This window comes from Equus caballus, chromosome 15, assembly GCF_041296265.1.
Source record: "Equus caballus isolate H_3958 breed thoroughbred chromosome 15, TB-T2T, whole genome shotgun sequence".
NCBI lineage: Eukaryota > Metazoa > Chordata > Mammalia > Perissodactyla > Equidae > Equus > Equus caballus.
The window spans coordinates 26,641,585-26,658,582 of NC_091698.1; the positions used below are offsets into that span (position 1 = coordinate 26,641,585).

General features: G+C 43.1%; 1 protein-coding gene across 8 annotated transcripts in view; it reads right to left on the reverse strand.

Moving 5' to 3' along the window:
• VWA3B (von Willebrand factor A domain containing 3B) overlaps positions 1 to 15,531 on the reverse strand; it is a 200,837-nt gene extending 185,306 nt beyond the window's left edge. For 6 of the 8 annotated variants that reach the window (XM_070235060.1, XM_070235055.1, XM_070235056.1 and 3 more), the window contains exons 1-2: positions 15,293 to 15,531; positions 4,231 to 4,340 (exon numbers count right to left, since the gene is read on the reverse strand). In XM_070235060.1, coding sequence (XP_070091161.1) covers positions 4,231 to 4,273 — 43 coding nt within the window. In that variant the 5' untranslated portion in view covers positions 4,274 to 4,340; positions 15,293 to 15,531. The remainder of the gene's footprint in view (positions 1 to 4,230; positions 4,341 to 15,292) is intronic. The other 2 variants (XM_070235066.1, XM_070235063.1) reach the window with 2 other exon arrangements.
• Positions 15,532 to 16,998: the final 1,467 nt, after the last annotated feature.

The following is a 16,998-nucleotide window of genomic DNA, read 5'->3' on the forward strand; positions in this document are numbered from 1 at the left end:
ATTAATGTCTAACCTGAATTTACCACTCAGGGCCCAGATTATACTTTCAACCTCTTTGCCCACAACTCAAACCCTCCAGCAGCGAGACTAACCTGGTCTCTGCCTCTGACCCAGATGCCTTTACTCAGCCCATCCCCTTCACCTGGTTTGCCCCAACTTGGAAGCCACATCCCCCCAGGTCCTTCAAGGTCAGCTCAAGCTCCTCTCTCTTCACAAAGCCTCTCAGGGACACTCCAGCCCCAATCGTTTCTCTCCACTTGTCCAGACTCAGAGCCTCAATTGTCATTACCACACTCTTGGCAGCCCTGTACTGCCTCGTGACAGCCCTCACATTGTTATTTGACCTTTGTGCTGTTTACTTTTCAAGTTGAATGGTTTTTCTTCAAACAAGTCGAGCACCGGTGCTACTTGGGCTTATGATCATGATTAGAATCTTTGGGGGGAGGGGTGGAGGGAAGATGCTAAATGAAATGAAAGGAGGAAAGGCAATTTTCCTAAGCCCACCGCAAAAACTGCAGCCAGAGGAAAAGAAGAATGTTAATTCAAGGGAAATGTATATATGTGTGAGAAAGAGTCTGAGATGGAATTAACACTGAAGGGGAAGGAAGGGGAAGCGGGAAAGTGAGAGTGAAGCAATTAAATCAGGCAGCAATGCCTGCTGAACCTTGGTTGGTACTGTGAGTCCAGGTGTTTCGGCTATCAGGGCTGCCTTGAGAGAGGGGGTGGGAGTGGGGAAGGCAAACTCTCAGTGGCTATTTGCATATATTGTGATGTTCTTCAGGTCACTGTTCATTATTTGGGGAGTGAGTGCAGGCCTGTGGCTGTCAATCTCAGGTCTTTCATGAAGAACAGAGCTTTTAGGCGCAACAGTTCTACTCTTGACAATTACTGTGTTCAGTGTTAATCAGCATTTAAAAAGAATAGCTAGAATTTACTGAATGCCAGACAATTTCAAGTTCTAGCACTTTAAATATACCACTTCATTCAGTCCTTACAAAAGTTCCAGGAAGGAAATACCATGATTATCCCCATTTTACAGATAAGTAAACTGAGACATAAGATTAAGCAACTTCTCCGAGGCCACTCAGCTAGTAAATGGTGGCTCCAGAATTTGACCCCAGGCAGCCTGCCTTCAACACCCTGCTCTCTTAATTATATGCTGTGTTGATCAATTGTTGGCTTTAGTTTTTTCCAGAAGAAATTTTCTGGCATCTCAGTTGTACAGCGTTCATTTAGATCTGAATGTTAACGCCCCGGTGAAAACCTCACTGGATTTGAATGGGCTTTTAAGAGAACATATTTCAGTTTTAAAGGGTACAAAGCAGATCTATTTTCTAATGACCCTCCCTCCCACACTTCCTGTTAACCAACGCCCTTGCAATGTGGCATTGCTTTTCAATTAGCTGGATGCCTTTTAGTCTACTACCGTATCCCCATAGCTAAATTAGGAAGAACTGAATGACAACATTTTGTCTAAACAAAAAGTCCCCAACACTTGGAAGTTTAAAATCACTCTTCAAAATACATACTTATACCAAAAGCTGCCCAAAACCATGCTCCTGGGATGAGATTTCCATCACATGGAAATCGTGTTCAGGAAGGGGCCTGAATCTTGCCTTGGCCGGTCATCCTTCCCGGCGGTTCTGAGGAAAGGAGTGCATCCATGGCAACAGATGATAAGGCACTTCCTTATTCTAGGTCCCTGCAACCCCAGTGCGGGTGACCTGGCAACCCCGTGTGGGTGCAGGACTTGGGCACAAGTCTAGGGCCTCTTTCTCTCCTTCTAAGCTCAGGTCTTTCTACCAGCTCCTTGCTGAGCCCGGAGGGGCAAAGGTGTGGCGCTGCTCATGTGGGAGGAAGAGAGGGAAGAGGGTCTGCCCACTGGAAGAGGTGAGCTCTGATTCGGCTGCCTCTTTTCCTCTTGGAGAAAGAGCAAAGTACCAGAGAGAGAACCACACCTGGTGGATAACTTCACGAGTTACGTACCAGTGCCAACTCGTGAACTTGGCACCATCAACCTCCTAGAGTCAGATCCAATTAGATCCATACTCCCACTTCCCCAGGAGTGAAGAGGAGAGAGGAGAGAGAGAAAGAGCATAACAATAGAAGATTAGAACATTCTCATTGATTAATCTTATTATAAAAATCCTGCATAGAATGCCAGTACCTTGAATTCAATGGAATATTTTTTAAAGCAATATTTTAAAATTTGTAAAAGTATATATCTTTCTGCCAAGCAATTCCACTTCTAGGTTTCCTTGAGAACACACAAAAGTATTTTCATAATAGCAAAATAATGGAAATCGTCTAAATGCCTATTAACAAGGGAGTGGTTGAAATTATGGTATATACTGTCTGTGATATGGCAACAGTTTAAAAGAATAAGTTTATTTGTTATAATATAAAAGATCTCCAAGGTATATTGCTGAATTTTTTAAATCATGTTGCAGAACAAATACATGCAGTGTAGCGCATTTTATGTTAAAATACACACACGCACACATTGATGCATTCATATGCTTGCTTCCACTCATAGCCCATGGGCCAGAGCAAGTCACATGACCCCACCTAATAACTAGGAGATGGGGAACCATGGGGAATAATCCCTGGGCGGTGGGAATTTTTCTTTGTCCTGTAAGCCAAGATTTGGGCTTTGGAGAACAGCAGCCAGAGTTGCAGGCACTCTGCTTTTCACGCTTGAGGAAATGAAGTCGAGAACAGGCTGCCTGGTGGAGTGCGGGGGCAAGGGCACGTGGAATGTACAGAGAGCCAGAAAAGACACACACGCACACACATATGGTCCAGCGTCATCTAAAACTATATACAGATTTGCCCTGCTGTCCGAAAATTCACTTTACGCAGCTTTGCTCTTATGAAAGACCTACATTAGTAACTGTTCTCGCTAAGCAAAGGAAATCCAAAGGAGTTTTTCACTTTCACAAAAAAAAAAAAAGGCAAAAAGCAAAAATAGCGTTCCGCGTTCATCTTGCAGCAAGCAATGCATTATAGAGGTAGTGCACCCTCGCGGCGGGAGCGGCGCCTCCGGGCTTCTTCCCGGGGAGCTGCACTCACCATCTCGCATCAAGACGCCAGAGCTTGGAACAGTGTCTGTAGCATCTGGGCTTTATCTCGATATTTTGGTAGGTTATTTTTTGGGTCGGCAATGCTCAAAAATTTTTCCCATATAAATTAATGGTAACTGCTTCTTCGCTTTACGACATTTCGGCCTTTGAAAGTTTTCCTAGGAATGCCCTACTTTCAGAAACCGGGGGAACCCTGTGCTTAGATTTTCTTACTCAAATAGAAATGCTGTCACAGAGACAGGGTTTATAATATTGTACACCAAGGGCTTTTGTAAAACGTTCATATAATGTTGCTCATTTGAAGATTATCTCTGTATGTTCTAGAAGTATCTATTAAAGACATTGTGTTATCACATGTCTGGATTCAAACACCCTACAAGCTTCTCCAGGAGTTTAGCGCTATGGACATGTGTGCCTTGTGTTTGCGGATAGTTTTTGGTTTTGGTTTTTGTTACGCTTTAAGCTCACATAGCGTGTCTTTTTGATGTCGTTTGTCTCCCTCTCTTTCAGCTCTCGACTGGTATAATTCTGCTCTGGTCTTAACATTTTTGTGGGTGCGTGTGGGGTGGGCCTTAACCTGCAGGGCAGTGCCTTTCAAGAAGAGCGTGGGCATAAATAAAATCTCAGAGGATCGGAGGCCTCTGGGTGCAGCGTCCTCTGAAGCCTGTGCGGTGTTGGGAGGGCTGAGCGGGAACTTCTGGGTCATGGTGTACGGTGCTCATCCACCTGGGAATGGGCCGACGGGCACACATATGGCGGAGCCCAGAAATGTGGGGGACAAAGGGCTCTACCCTCTTCTTGACTTGAGGCCTCTTCCCCCCACTCCCCACCCTGCAGGAGCTGGAGAATGGCACTGTGGCCAAGGCGTCCATGGGGCCAGCTGAGCCCGCTGCTCCTTGGGCCCAGGGCTCTCCACAGGAGGGAGCCGGGAGCCCACTTCCTCCCCCAAACCCCAGGTCTTTGGGCTTAGCTTTACACTCGTCCTTTCTCCTGACAACGAATCATTAAGGGATAGCGGAAGGAGGATTGTCGATTTTTAACTGCAGTAAAAGTTTAAGCAAGATCCCAGAAAGTCATTATTGAAATGCCACTTTTTGTCTTTCGAAATCCTCTTTAACTGAAAGGATGGTTTTAAAAGAATACATACTCAGTAGGCTTCTTCTCTCCGTGGAGAACTTTTCCCACTCCATGACGAATGCCAAGCTCTAACCTCTTGCAAAGCTGTAGCCTTAGTCTTTAAGATAGCAACTGTGTTTCCTGAAAGAACAGGACAAGGAGCAAATTATGACTAATGTGAAAAAGAAATCCCGTAGAGCCATTCTCTGAAAGAATAAATTTATTTATTTATTTATTTATTTATTTATTTATTTATTTTGAGGAAGATTAGCCCTGAGCTAACATCCACTGCCAATCCTCCTCTTTTTGCTGAGGAAGATTGGCCCTGAGCTAACATCTGTGCACATCTTCTTCCACTTTATATGTGGGACACCTGCCACAGCATGCCTCGCTAAGTGGTGCCAGGTCCGCACCCGGGATCCCAAACCGGTGAGCCCAAGGCTGCTGAAGTGGAACGTGCGAACTTAACTGGCTGTACCACCAGGCCAGCCCCAATAAATTCATTTAAATAAAAGAAGCAAAAAATAATTATGTATCCTTTTACTGAAATGTATCCATTAATTGCCTACATAAAATTCGGTGCCTGGCATATGGGGCATGTCCCTCTTTGTTCCCTCATCTATTTAGATATACATGGGTGTCTCAGTAACGGCACAACTGATTATTATAGTAACATGGTCCTTCGTTTTAAATAGAACTTACAGTTTGGGGGCTTATTATAAGCCAAACATCATAAAACTGATAAATATAAAATAATTTCTGTCCCTGGGCCCCACCTATCCTATCTAAGGTGTAAAAGGAGAGAGTGTGAAGGGCATAGGAATCAGAGACGAGGGACGAATGGACCTATGCACTGAATCAAGATGCTTACTAGCTGTGTGACCTTGGTCAAGTTAATTACACTCTCTGATCACTTTTCTCATATATCAAGCCTCGTTTGAGAGGGAGCATAAAACATACACCTCCTGGGGTGTTGTAAGATACAAATGTGTAAGTGAGGGAAATTACCATTCTCAAATACTATAATCAAAATGATATCAGGGCCAGCCCGGTGGCATAGTAGTTGGGTTTGTGCTTCAGCAACCTGGGGTTCGCAGGTTTGGATCCCGAGTGCAGACCTAGCACCGCTCAGCGAGCCATGCTGTGGCAGCGTCCCACATAAAATAGAGGACGATTGGCATAGATGTTAGCTCAGGGCCAATCTTCCTCACACACAAACAAAAATGACATCATATATCTGAGCTTGAATCCATAGGCAAGGAATTGGATGAACTCTGGGAGGGGATGGAGGCAGGAGCCTTCCTTCTGGGCCCAGAACAATGGGCATGGCTGTGGAGGAGGGAGAAAATTGTGAATAAGCTTGTAGATTCAGAGAACCCTGACTGTACGGACCTAGAAGGCAAAGCCCAGGGAAATAACACCTGGAAGGGTGTGGGGGAAAAGGGCTCAGAGACAGAATGAAGTTTGGAGAAGGGGGTTGATTGATCAGTCTGGGGTTTCCTATGGGTGCCTGTCAAGCTGCCAGGACAAACACGGAACAGACATGGAAGGAGCCTGGCTTTGGACCAGAGGTTGGAATGAAAACAAACTAAAGGGTTGATGCCCATAGGAAGCCCCAAACCATGGAAAGAGGGTCGATGACAACAAAATGGGTGGATGCCAGCAGGGGCCTCCGAACAAAGTCGACTGTGCTGGGGCTGCCCTGGACAGCACCCTCCAGCAGCTCAGAATCCATCTGCTTTCACCATAGCTAGGTCTCTTTATGCCCTTGGACTTACCCAGAGATGCTGGTCCAGAGGGCAAGAGAAGAAGTGACCACCATGGGCAGCCATGCTCAGGGGCCCAGTTGAAATCCTCCCCCGCCCCAACTCAGTCTTGACTTTTAAAACTGGGTAATGGAAGTAGAATTTTAACCTGAGTGGAAAGAGGCCTTTGTGTTTACCGTTCCTCTTCCTGGAATGTTTTTGCCCCAGATAGTCACATGACTTGCTCTCACCACCTTTAAGTCGTTGCTCAAACGTCACCTTCTCACTGAGGCCCTTCTGACCGGGGCACTGAAAACTACAGACCACCCGCTCTTGCTCCCCTAACTCTCTGTCCACCTTCCCTGCTTGACTTTTCTTCCCGGCACGCATCGCTGCCTAACTTCTGTAACAGCGGTAACTTTGCAAACTATCTGCCTCTCCCCTATAGGATGCAAGCCCCTGGAGAGCAGAGACCTTGGTCTATTTTGTTCACTGTGTATTTGCAGGTCCTAGAACAGTGCCTGGCATGCAATAGGTCCCCCGTGCATCTTTGTGAGATGAATACAGATGAGAGGAACCTAAATCCAGTTGCTTCCTTTTTTAAAGGATATTTCGGTAGGGTAACCACGTCATCAAACTAATTAAGCTGATTAGTTACCTGTACTAGATAATCCACACTGAAAGACTTCTCTTCCTCTTTTTTTTTTTTTTAAGATTGGCACCTGAGCTAACAACTGTTGCCACTATCTTCCCCCTGTACACAGTTGTATATCTTAGTTGCAGGTCCTTCCAGTTGTGGGATGTGGGACGCCGTCTCAATGTGGCCTGATGAGTGCCCAGGATCCGAACCCTGGGCCGCCGCAGCGGAGCGCACGAACTTAACCACTCGGCCACGGAGCCGGCCCCTCTTCCTCTTGATAAGTAGAAACAGAGAGTCAGCTGTGGTCACCCAGTGGAAGCTCTAGATCGGTTACAATGATGCAAGCTGCTGTAAGAAGCAAACCCAGAAACATACACCGATTCAAACACAATGGAAGCCAGTATCTTGCTTCCAAACATTACAATGATGCAAACGTGATATTCCTGATCAGCAGGTCCTCCAAGCAGTGACCTGGGGACTCAGGCTCCTTATGTCCTCTAACCCCACCATCTTTCTCACTGACTCACAAGGCGCTTGTCTCCTCAAGCCAGCAGAAGGGGAAAGAGGGCTGGAGAGTGACAGTGGGGAGGTTTCTATGGGCCAGAGCTGGAAGAGGCGTTTCTCCCTTCCACTTAAATTCCTTTGGTTAGAATTCAGTCCCGTGAAGAGAGGCTAGAATACGGGGTCCAGCTGCGTGCCTGGCAAGGAGAAAAGAACTTTGGAGGACACCCAGCCCCACTCTGCCACACGCTTCCTTAATCAGCCTCCTCCGAGCATATTCACAGGTCAACTGACCTGCAGCCCGCTGAGCACAGCACTTCGGCTCCCTAGGAAGGCAGAGGTGCGCAGGCTCTTTTCCAACCAACTGAGCTGTACGTTTAGCGGGTCAGATATGTTTGATCTCAAATCTATTTATGCTGCTTAGACTCTCATCACATAATTCAATTAAATGTTATAAATTAGTGAAACGAGTGTTAAAAGAGAGAAAGTTCTAATTTCTGTGAAACTTAGGATGAATGCTTTGGAAGTACTAGCTGCAGGTGAGTCATTAAATGACATTGCTGTTGAATTAGGAGTGAGTGAAACCCCAGTAGGTGACTGGGGGGAGGGATAAGCAGTTCCCCGAATCTGGAAGTATTCAGCTCTCCAGTGCGTGCGTCTTTACGCTCTATGTCCACTTCAGAGAGAGTGAAGCTGGTCCTTGTTGTCTGTGATATGAGCGCAGTTTTTGAAAGAAAGAGAAGCAACTCTCAACAGTGGACAAATATTCAAAGAAAAAAAACCTTGACCCTGTTAAAAGGTAAGTTTCAGAAAAAGGTAAAAGCATGACTGTGGTTCAGAGATAAAGGTGAGCGCATGTTAGGGTTCTATTAAATTCATCAAACGAAGGAGACAGGAAGATGTTATAACTGCTTCAGAGGAAAAGTAAAGGAAAATTTATATGCAGTAAAGTCATACTGACTGTGCAAATGACACAGACTGGCTTTTCCCCAAGGGCACAGGAAGCCCATCTCCACCAGACAGGACATAATTTGCACGTCTGTCAGTTACCCACACTGTACAGATTTATAAAACGGGCCCACAGAATCAATCTGATAAGGCAGAAGTGTACCCTATAGACAACGCATCGTTTTCCATTGGAATACAAAATTTTTTTTAACAACCCTATATCAAATGTTTGGAGAATGAACACCTTTATATGAGCCAAGTTAAAATGAGGTACGTAAGATCTGTGTATCATTTTTTTAATAGTTCCTACATTTTCAACTAAGTGGTTAACAATCAGCCCCAATCCCTTAAATAGCAGAGTCTCCGCTGTAACAGATTTTCTTTCACTGGACAAAAGTAGTCAAAGAAAAGGTGATATTTCCTGGTTAAAAAAAAACAAAAACAAAGAGCAAAGAACAAAAAACAGGAATTGATTATCTTTTCCTAATGTAGCAACCTGATAAATGAGCTTTAAAGTAAGCACTGGGAGAAACTGGGTGAAGGGTACCAGGGACTTCTCGGTATTATTTTTGCAACTTCCTGTGAATCTATAATTATTTCAAAATAAAAAGTTAAAAAACAAAAGAATATTAAATTTTTGTATGGGAGAGACCCCCATAGATTCCACCTTCTGTTTCTGGTGGAAGGAGGGAAGGTTGTCCTTTGGGCACAAGGAATAAGGGACAAGCGGGGCCTGCTCTGTGTATTCAAGACGAGGGATTCGCAAGTCTTAGAGGAGACAGCATTTCTCTGCCCAGAGAAGGCGTGGCTGCTACAAACCCAGACAGCCTGAGCAGGGTGCAGCGTGGAGAGCTTGAGCTGGTAGTAGTAGATTTAGCACAAGATGGAATTCATTTTTTTCTTAGGTTTTAGGATTTTCAGTTTTTACACTGTCACATGTCAAAACGAATAGTGGCAATAGCACCAATGTCAATATCAGTGTCCTGGTTTCAATAGCATATTGCAAGTATGTAAGATGTTATCATTGGAAGCTTGGGGAGGAGTATAGGGAATTCTCTGTACTTTTTTAAATAACTTCCTGTGGGTCTATATTCATTTAAAAAGAAAAGTTAAAAAGAAAAGAATGATGGTATATGTTTCGAAGTTTATATAGTTGACTTTATGAAGTTTTGTTGATTATATCCTGTTCTTGTCAGAGGCAGAACTGTAATTTCTCCAGGGTGTTGAGTCCATTGTGAAGTCAGGTGCAAGTGGGAGTAAATGTGGGCCAAGTTAACGTTAAACGTCTCGTTTTGAGGGGCCGGCCCCGTGGCCGAGCGGTTAAGTTCGTGCGCTCCGCTTCTGTGGCCCAGGGTTTCACCAGTTCGGATCCTGGGCGTGGACATGACACCACTTGTCAAGCCATGCTAAGGCGGCGTCCCACATGCCACAACTAGAAGCACCCACAACTAAAAATACACAACTATGTACTGGGGGGCTTTGGGAGAAATAGGAAAAATAAAATCTTTAAAAAAAAAGTATCATTTTGAGGGTATTGGAAATTGCTCCATCAGCACCTTAAGGATCATCATAAAAAAATTAACAGGAAGAGGAAGTGCTTTTTATACCTTCAGAGAAAGACAGATCCAAGAAAGAGCTTCCTTCTGCATATGATAGTCAAAAGTCTAGTTGCCAGTGAAGACAGAGCCTATGATTGTTTCTCTTCTCTCTCTGTACACCTTTTCAAAGTCAAGATTTACAGGAGACTTCTTTTCACCTGCATAAGCCTAACCCTAGACCTGGGCCTGACTGCAAGTTTCCCTTGGAAGGAACCAGAGCGCGAGAGTCCCTGTTTCTGCTATACAACTGCGCACTCAGTGTTTCTGGTCTTCGTGGACCTCTTTATGGCCAGGCATGGGGCTTTGTCAACACAGGAGCCATCCCCAGACATTCTTTAACTGAAGATGTTACCCTTCAGCTGAGTCACAAGGGGACTCCCACACAAACCTGCTCTCTCTGCCGTCCTTCTCTGCTCGTCTGTCCTCTGCCCTGGATGCATCCTTTGTTCCCACTGCAGAGACCCACAGTTGGGGATGGGGAAAGATCTCCTTGCATACTGAACAAACCAAAAGGGTCTGCTGCCTCATTTAGAAGAATAATAGACAAGACCACAACTGTCCCGTGACCATCATCTTTTAAAATAGAGCTTCCCTGAGGAACAAGGGATTGTTTTGAGAAAGGAGCTTTTCGTAATGTGTTAAATGGCGTTGTCTTACGGTCACTTGTGAAGAGAGAGTTTTGTCTGATGTTTTCACACTGATTTGGGTGCCCTACAGCTCATTTATTCCAGCGGTGTAAAATGCACCCTTTTGTCTATGAATCCTCACTGAAAGTAGGATTCATAGAAGGTGCTGCTTACTAAAAATGGAGGCCCTTTTTGTGACCTGTTCTAGGATTTAAGACCCCTGGTCACAATTCTTCCTTTTACCCAAGAGAATAAACCAACCCTAGACGTGTCCTCCACAGGGTTTGTAGCTATAGCTGAAAGAATGCTGTCCTATCTTCCAAAAAGCGACTGATATGAGAAATCAGAAACCCAACCCTTTCTGAGGTTTAATTTCACTTAAATAAATCCTTTTCGAGGTTTAACTGCACTTAAAATTTGCCTTTTTTATTGCAGATATGGTCTGCTAATATTTTAAATTCGTATAGCCAGCCACTGTGCTCTATGGATATAAGTAGTCAAGACCAGCACAGTCTTGTCCCTTAGGAAACTTTCACTTAAATCACAGTCATCAATAGATAAAGACTAAATATATATCAAGTGAAGTTTTATAATGGTGCAAAATTGTAATAAACTTGAGTTACAAACAAAAGGCCTTGGTTAAATAAATTATAGTGCATACAAACAGGCCATTAAAAACGATGTGTGGAAGACACTTTTAAAGACTTGGCAAGGCTAGAACACTATAGTTAGTGAAAACAAAAAGACTCCAGTGTAATATATTGTGTGCATAATACGAAAGTACTAGAAGGAAGTACATAAATAACTGTAGGTCCCCAGAGCTTATCTCCAAATAGTCGGATAATGGGCTATTTTCATTTTTTTCCTTTTCCTTCTTGTAGTTTCCTGGTTTTCTATACTAAATATGCGTTATTTTATAATTTGAAAAGCTAATAACCGTTTCCTTCTTAAGTGAAAGAAAATACATCCCTAACATTATTTACAATAAGAAAATATGACACTAGTGAATTCTTTTCTTTAAGAATGTATCTGTGATTGCTTGTCTGTGCATAAGATATTTCTGGAAGGAGACTCAAGACTGTAATATTGGTTGCCACCAGGGAGGGGAAATGAATGGTTAGGGACACAGGCACAAAGAAGATTTTTCACTAAGTTTTGTATTATAATTTCTGAATTTTATATCATGCAAAGGTGCAGTGTATTCAAAAATTAATTTAAAGGTTGAAAATTGTAAATTTAATCAATATTAACTGAAAGTCATCTTCAGCAATCTTAATCAAGTCCTTGCCTTAATGTTGCTGGCACGTCTTTGACGCCCAAGACCTTGACCAGCATGTCTGGTAAGGGATTTTCCCAGCTCACTCACTACAAGGAACGCACAGGAGGACTGCACATTCTGAAAGCACAGTCACGGCTTCTCTTTCCAGGAAGCTGATTGCTGTGGGCAGAATATTGAATCTAATGTGGTCTGTGGCTACAGTTAACAAAGCGACCTGTCAGTTAATTCTGCTTGCTACACAGTAGTTGATTCACTGAGGGTAGAGAGGAGAAGGGGCCAGGGAAAGTCATTGATTTCCTTGGCTGGGTAAAATATGTTGCGCTCAATGATGGAAATTAAGCATAGCCTTGGTAGCATTGCTCTCATGGCCACACCAGATCCTCCCATGTATGAGGTTTCTCTATCAGTCCTGAGAAGCCCTCAGCAGCCCCCACCCCTTTCATTGACCACCCTTTGGGGGAGGTGTCACTGCGGGGTTTGCTTCTTATCTGTTCTGTCCCACTAGGCCCCATTCAGCTGCCTCTCCCATGAAGCTTGCTCTCACCACCCTACTCTTAGGCCACTCAGGCTGCTAGGCACTCCTGTAGCATCTAGTCTCTGGGCCACACTCTTTGACAGTGTAGGTTCACTGTCTAGTCAGTTGCAGTTTTGTCCCCCCAACTAGATTTTCAGCTTTCCAAAGACAGAAACGTGAACTTCATTGTGCCCCCTATGGAGCTAAACTCAAAGCAGGCACTCACTGTTGCTTATTTGACTTACTATAATGACAGAGAATTGCAAACATACAAACACTCAGTTCAGGGACATTGATCTCTCTGCCTTGAGTTCTCCTCTCTTATTCTCCACCTGGAGAATTTCTCCTCATCCATTAAGGCCCAGTACTGATGTCACCTACTTTGTAAAGCTTCCTACCGGTCTCCAGAGCAGCTTCCTCTGGTGCTGCATTCACACATTGAGCTGACTGCTGGGGTCCTCTCCCCCAGCCCCACTCATCTTGCCTTTTGAGTGTCCAACACTTAGCTGTCTCTAAACATAAAAGAGACCAACACATTTTTTAATGCATCAAAGAATAACCAATGGCAATGTTTCTCACACTAGACTCCCAATCCTGTATTCCTTCTATTTATTTTTGGATGTCTGTGAATGCTCTATGAAAATTTGTAATTTTGTGTTTTCATTTCCATGTTGATCTTCCTTTTAAACTATATGACTATATTCTTGATTGATTCATGAATATTTGAATGATGTCCTGTTAGCTAATGGGATTTGAGTGACCATGTTTATATGTGTTTATTGATGTATCAGTGTCAGAAATTAAACGTCTCAAATAATTAGACAAGAACTTGGAAATACCATGAATATGAAAGGATGCATTCTGCCAAGTAAAGGCCAAATGGTGGTGGGAAAATGAAGTCATCATGTCACATACAGTCACATATAGTAACAGAGGCTGCAGTAGGAGCAGTCAGAACATACCCTCACTGCAAGTTGTAGGTGGGCTCAGCAGAACAGTAGCATATCGCGGTAGATGTCCACTTGAATTTTACTACATTTCATGGTCTTTGTGTGTTTATCTTATAAATTTCTTTTGGTTTTAAAATTGTATAAGTTATAAGCATGAGGAGTTAGTTTATTGCTAGCTTTATATTGGTGGATTTAAGAAACGTTATAATAAAAATAATGTAAGACCATAGTAGTTGTCTTCTTTTTCTTCGAAAGAGTCCATATGTTCCTCAAGATTAAGAAAAAGCCTTTAAGAGCCTGTCTTTGGACTTATCTACCACATGACCTAAGTCAGTGACTCTATCTGGTTTGCTTGCTTCCTATACCACCTACTACAGAATTTAGCAAATGTATATGTAATTATTGTAATAATTATGATGACAGATAATAAGCGCTATGTTAATATTGCCCTTTTCCAGCATTTTAGACACAACTGGAAGTTTCATGTTGATGTTTTTCAATGAACCTACCTGTAAGTCCCACCTCCTCAAAACTATTCCAAAGCCACATTACTCTTTGTAAAATCTCTTGTATTAGTTTTAAAAAGCCCTAACTGGTGTCTTGACACTTGGTGATAATTAGTAAGTATTCTCTGAGGAAAACTTTTATGGTATTTGGGCCACTGACAGTTATGTGTATATGCAGATGGGCCCACTCATCCCGTGTCCTCAGCACATATATTATTTCACTAAGGGCCTCAAGACATCCGTTGCCTAGTGCCAGCCAGCACGTGGTACCAAGGCTGGTGGGCCCAGCAGACAAAACCAAGGAAAACCCAAATCACGGTTTAGGGAAGGAGGAAGAATAATCTAAGGGACTCCAAAAACAGATGTATTAACTACCTATTCAAGTTCCTTGAATAGGTTAATTATATTCTTCACCTTGGCAGCTAAAGAAAGAATGTTCTTGATTTTGATAAGAATTAGATGAATTTGCTTATATGTCATAGTTCAGAATATGTTGTCTTAGATGTTTTACCACTCAAAGAAGGGTGGCCAAGATGGCATTCTTTTGCACCTAGCAATTTTCGCTTCCTTGTTAATCTCATCGTTATCGTTCTTAATGATATTATCATCCCATTACATGGGTATGGACTATGTGCTCACATGTTCTAAGTTCTAGTCAGAACAGGAAGATCATAACTCTTTACACTTTTTCTCAAGACAACAAGGACTTTGCAGTTTAAATCTCCTGAATCTTAGAGCCAGTACCATTTGGGGTAGACCCAAGGATAGGGAGATTAAAATGAACACTCTTCATGGCCAAAAGGACTCTGTACATATGCTCTCATCACTAAAGACTTAGAAAAGATGACGAGCTCCTAAAGTTTCCCTATTTAGGTGATCTGGCCTCCTTCTCTGTATTTGTGTCTCTCCATCCAAAAAGCTGTCATTTTCAAGAAAGCTACAAATGTCGTAATTTAAGTAAGGCATTACAAATTAAAACCAGCTTGAAGCCATGTATGGTCATCAGAGTTGTGTGAAAACGTGCTAAAATTAGACTTACAAGACCAGGATAAAACTTTAGAAATGATTGCTTCTCCCCATCAAACTTGTACTTCAGGGGAGTATGAATTTTTAAGATTGAGCAGTGACAGCTGAACAAGTTTAGGAGAAGGAAACAAGATAATTCTAAAGTGGTCATCTATGACGTTTACTTATAACTTCCATAAAGCAGCAGTTCTCAAAGTGTAAAAACTACATAGCATTGTTGAAAGAAATTAAAGAAGACCTAATTAAGTAGAAAGACATCCTACGTACAAGGATTGGGAGACTAAATATTAAGATGGCAGTACTCCCCAGACTGACCTACAGTTTCATTGCAACTGAACAAATAAATTCAGTTCTTCTGAGGACAGATTTAGAGGGCTCTGTTGTTATGGACCGCTTCTACCCCTGGGAGAATCTCTGAGCCACCATACTCCTGGCACGGGATGGGGGTGGTAGCTTCTGGTCTTCTTGGCTTGCCTTTCCTGATGTGGAACATCCACCCTACAAGTAAGCCAGGGTGAGAGTGACCAGGATCCCAGTATTCTCACCCTATTTTACCTGGGATAAAGCCTCCACCTTATGAGTGAGGTCTGAGTGGAGGAAGAGAGCCCCCAAACTGTTGTCCACACTCCCTAGGAATTTAGCCTCTCCAACTGGGCATTGGAGGGGGCGAGAAACGCTAACAGCCTGCTTCTCCTTGTGAGATGTTGTATCTACTGACTAGGAGTCCCTCTCTTGACGGAGCCCCATCTTCTCACCATACCTGTCTGAGTGGAGCTTCTGTCAAGCTGAGCTGGGCCAGGGAGGAGGGAGTTAGGGCCCAAGCACCCCAGACTCTCGCTCTTCTTACCAAGTTTTGGTAGGTTTTCTTGAATAAATATTTCTTCATTCAATGTATGCCCTTAGGACAATTTCCAGAGAATTTACATTGTTGTTTTATTATAGTTTCATCTCTTGTGCTCATTTTACCTGAGCCTGTGGAGCTCACAATGCTGCCATTCTGGAATTGGAACTCTCTCTCATATCTACTTCTGCATTCAGTCTGTCTGACTGAAATATGAAGAAAATCTGTCATCACACAGATATGTAGTTGGAAAAGAGAAGAATATTTTAATAGCCTTTTCAGATAACTGTGGATATTCTTTGATGTAACTCCCAAACTCTGTCAGTGGCAGTTTCTTTTTTTTCTTCTTTGTTTTGAGGAAGATTAGCCCTGAGCTAACATCCACTGCCAATCCTCCTCTTTTGGCTGAGGAAGACTGGCCCTGAGCTAACATCCATGCCCATTTTCCTCTACTTTATACGTGGAATGCCTACCACAGCATGGCATGCCAAGCAGTGCCATGTCTGCACCTGGGATCCAAACCAGCAAACCCCGGGCCGCGGAAGCAGAACGGCCGAACTTCACTGCTGCGCCACTGGGCCAGCCGCTGCCAGTGGTAGTTTCTTAAGGGTTAATTGTAATGTGAAATCAAAAACCATAGCAGTGTACTTTTTGTTCTCTGTTATATTAAATCCATTGGTCTGTCTTTGAATGGTCTCTTTTGCCCATGCAGAATTTTGTAATATCATGTTTTGGTCATTTGGAAAATATTGATTCACTGAGGTACACAGAAGTTCCAAATAGTGACACAATTCAGGACATAATATTTAAAACAATTGCAGTTGTTAATGTTGTCATCAGTCTCATCAGGAAAATATGCAGGTGTTGGGAAGCTGTCAAGTTCATAGTGGTAGACACTAATCTTCCAAAATTCTGATTTTCACCTGAGATCATAAATTTTATCACGAGTAACAAATACTGTCAGTCATTTTCTTTTTTCTTCTGCTTTTTCTCCCCAAATCCCCACAGTACATAGTTGTATATTTTAGTTGTGGGTCCTTCTAGTTGTGGCAAGTGGGACGCTGCCTCAACGTGGCCTGACAAGTGGTACCATGTCCGCGCCCAGGATCCAAACCAGCGAAACCCTGGGCCATGGAAGGGAAGTGCACGAACCTAACCACTCAGCCACGGGGCTGGCCCCAGTTGTTTTCTTGAAACCACAGTAAGATAGTCCCTCACACTCACTGGGATGGCAATAATAAAGAAGACAGATAATTACAAGTGTTGGAGAGGATGTGGACAAATTGGAACCCACAAACGTTGCTGGTAGAATATGAAATAGACTGTGGAAAACAATCTGGCAGGTCCTCAAAATGTCAAACACAGAGTTACCATATGACCCAGCAATTACACTCCTAGGCATACACCCAAAGAAATGAAATATATATATCTATACAAAAACTCATACAAGAATGTGCATAGCAGCATTATTCATAATAGTCAAAAAGTGGAGATATGGCCAAATGTCCATCAATTGATGAACGGATAAATATAATGTGGTATATGCATACAATGGGATATTATTCAGCAATTAAAAGAAAGGAGTTACTGAAACATACTACAAAATAGATAAACCTTGAAAACAT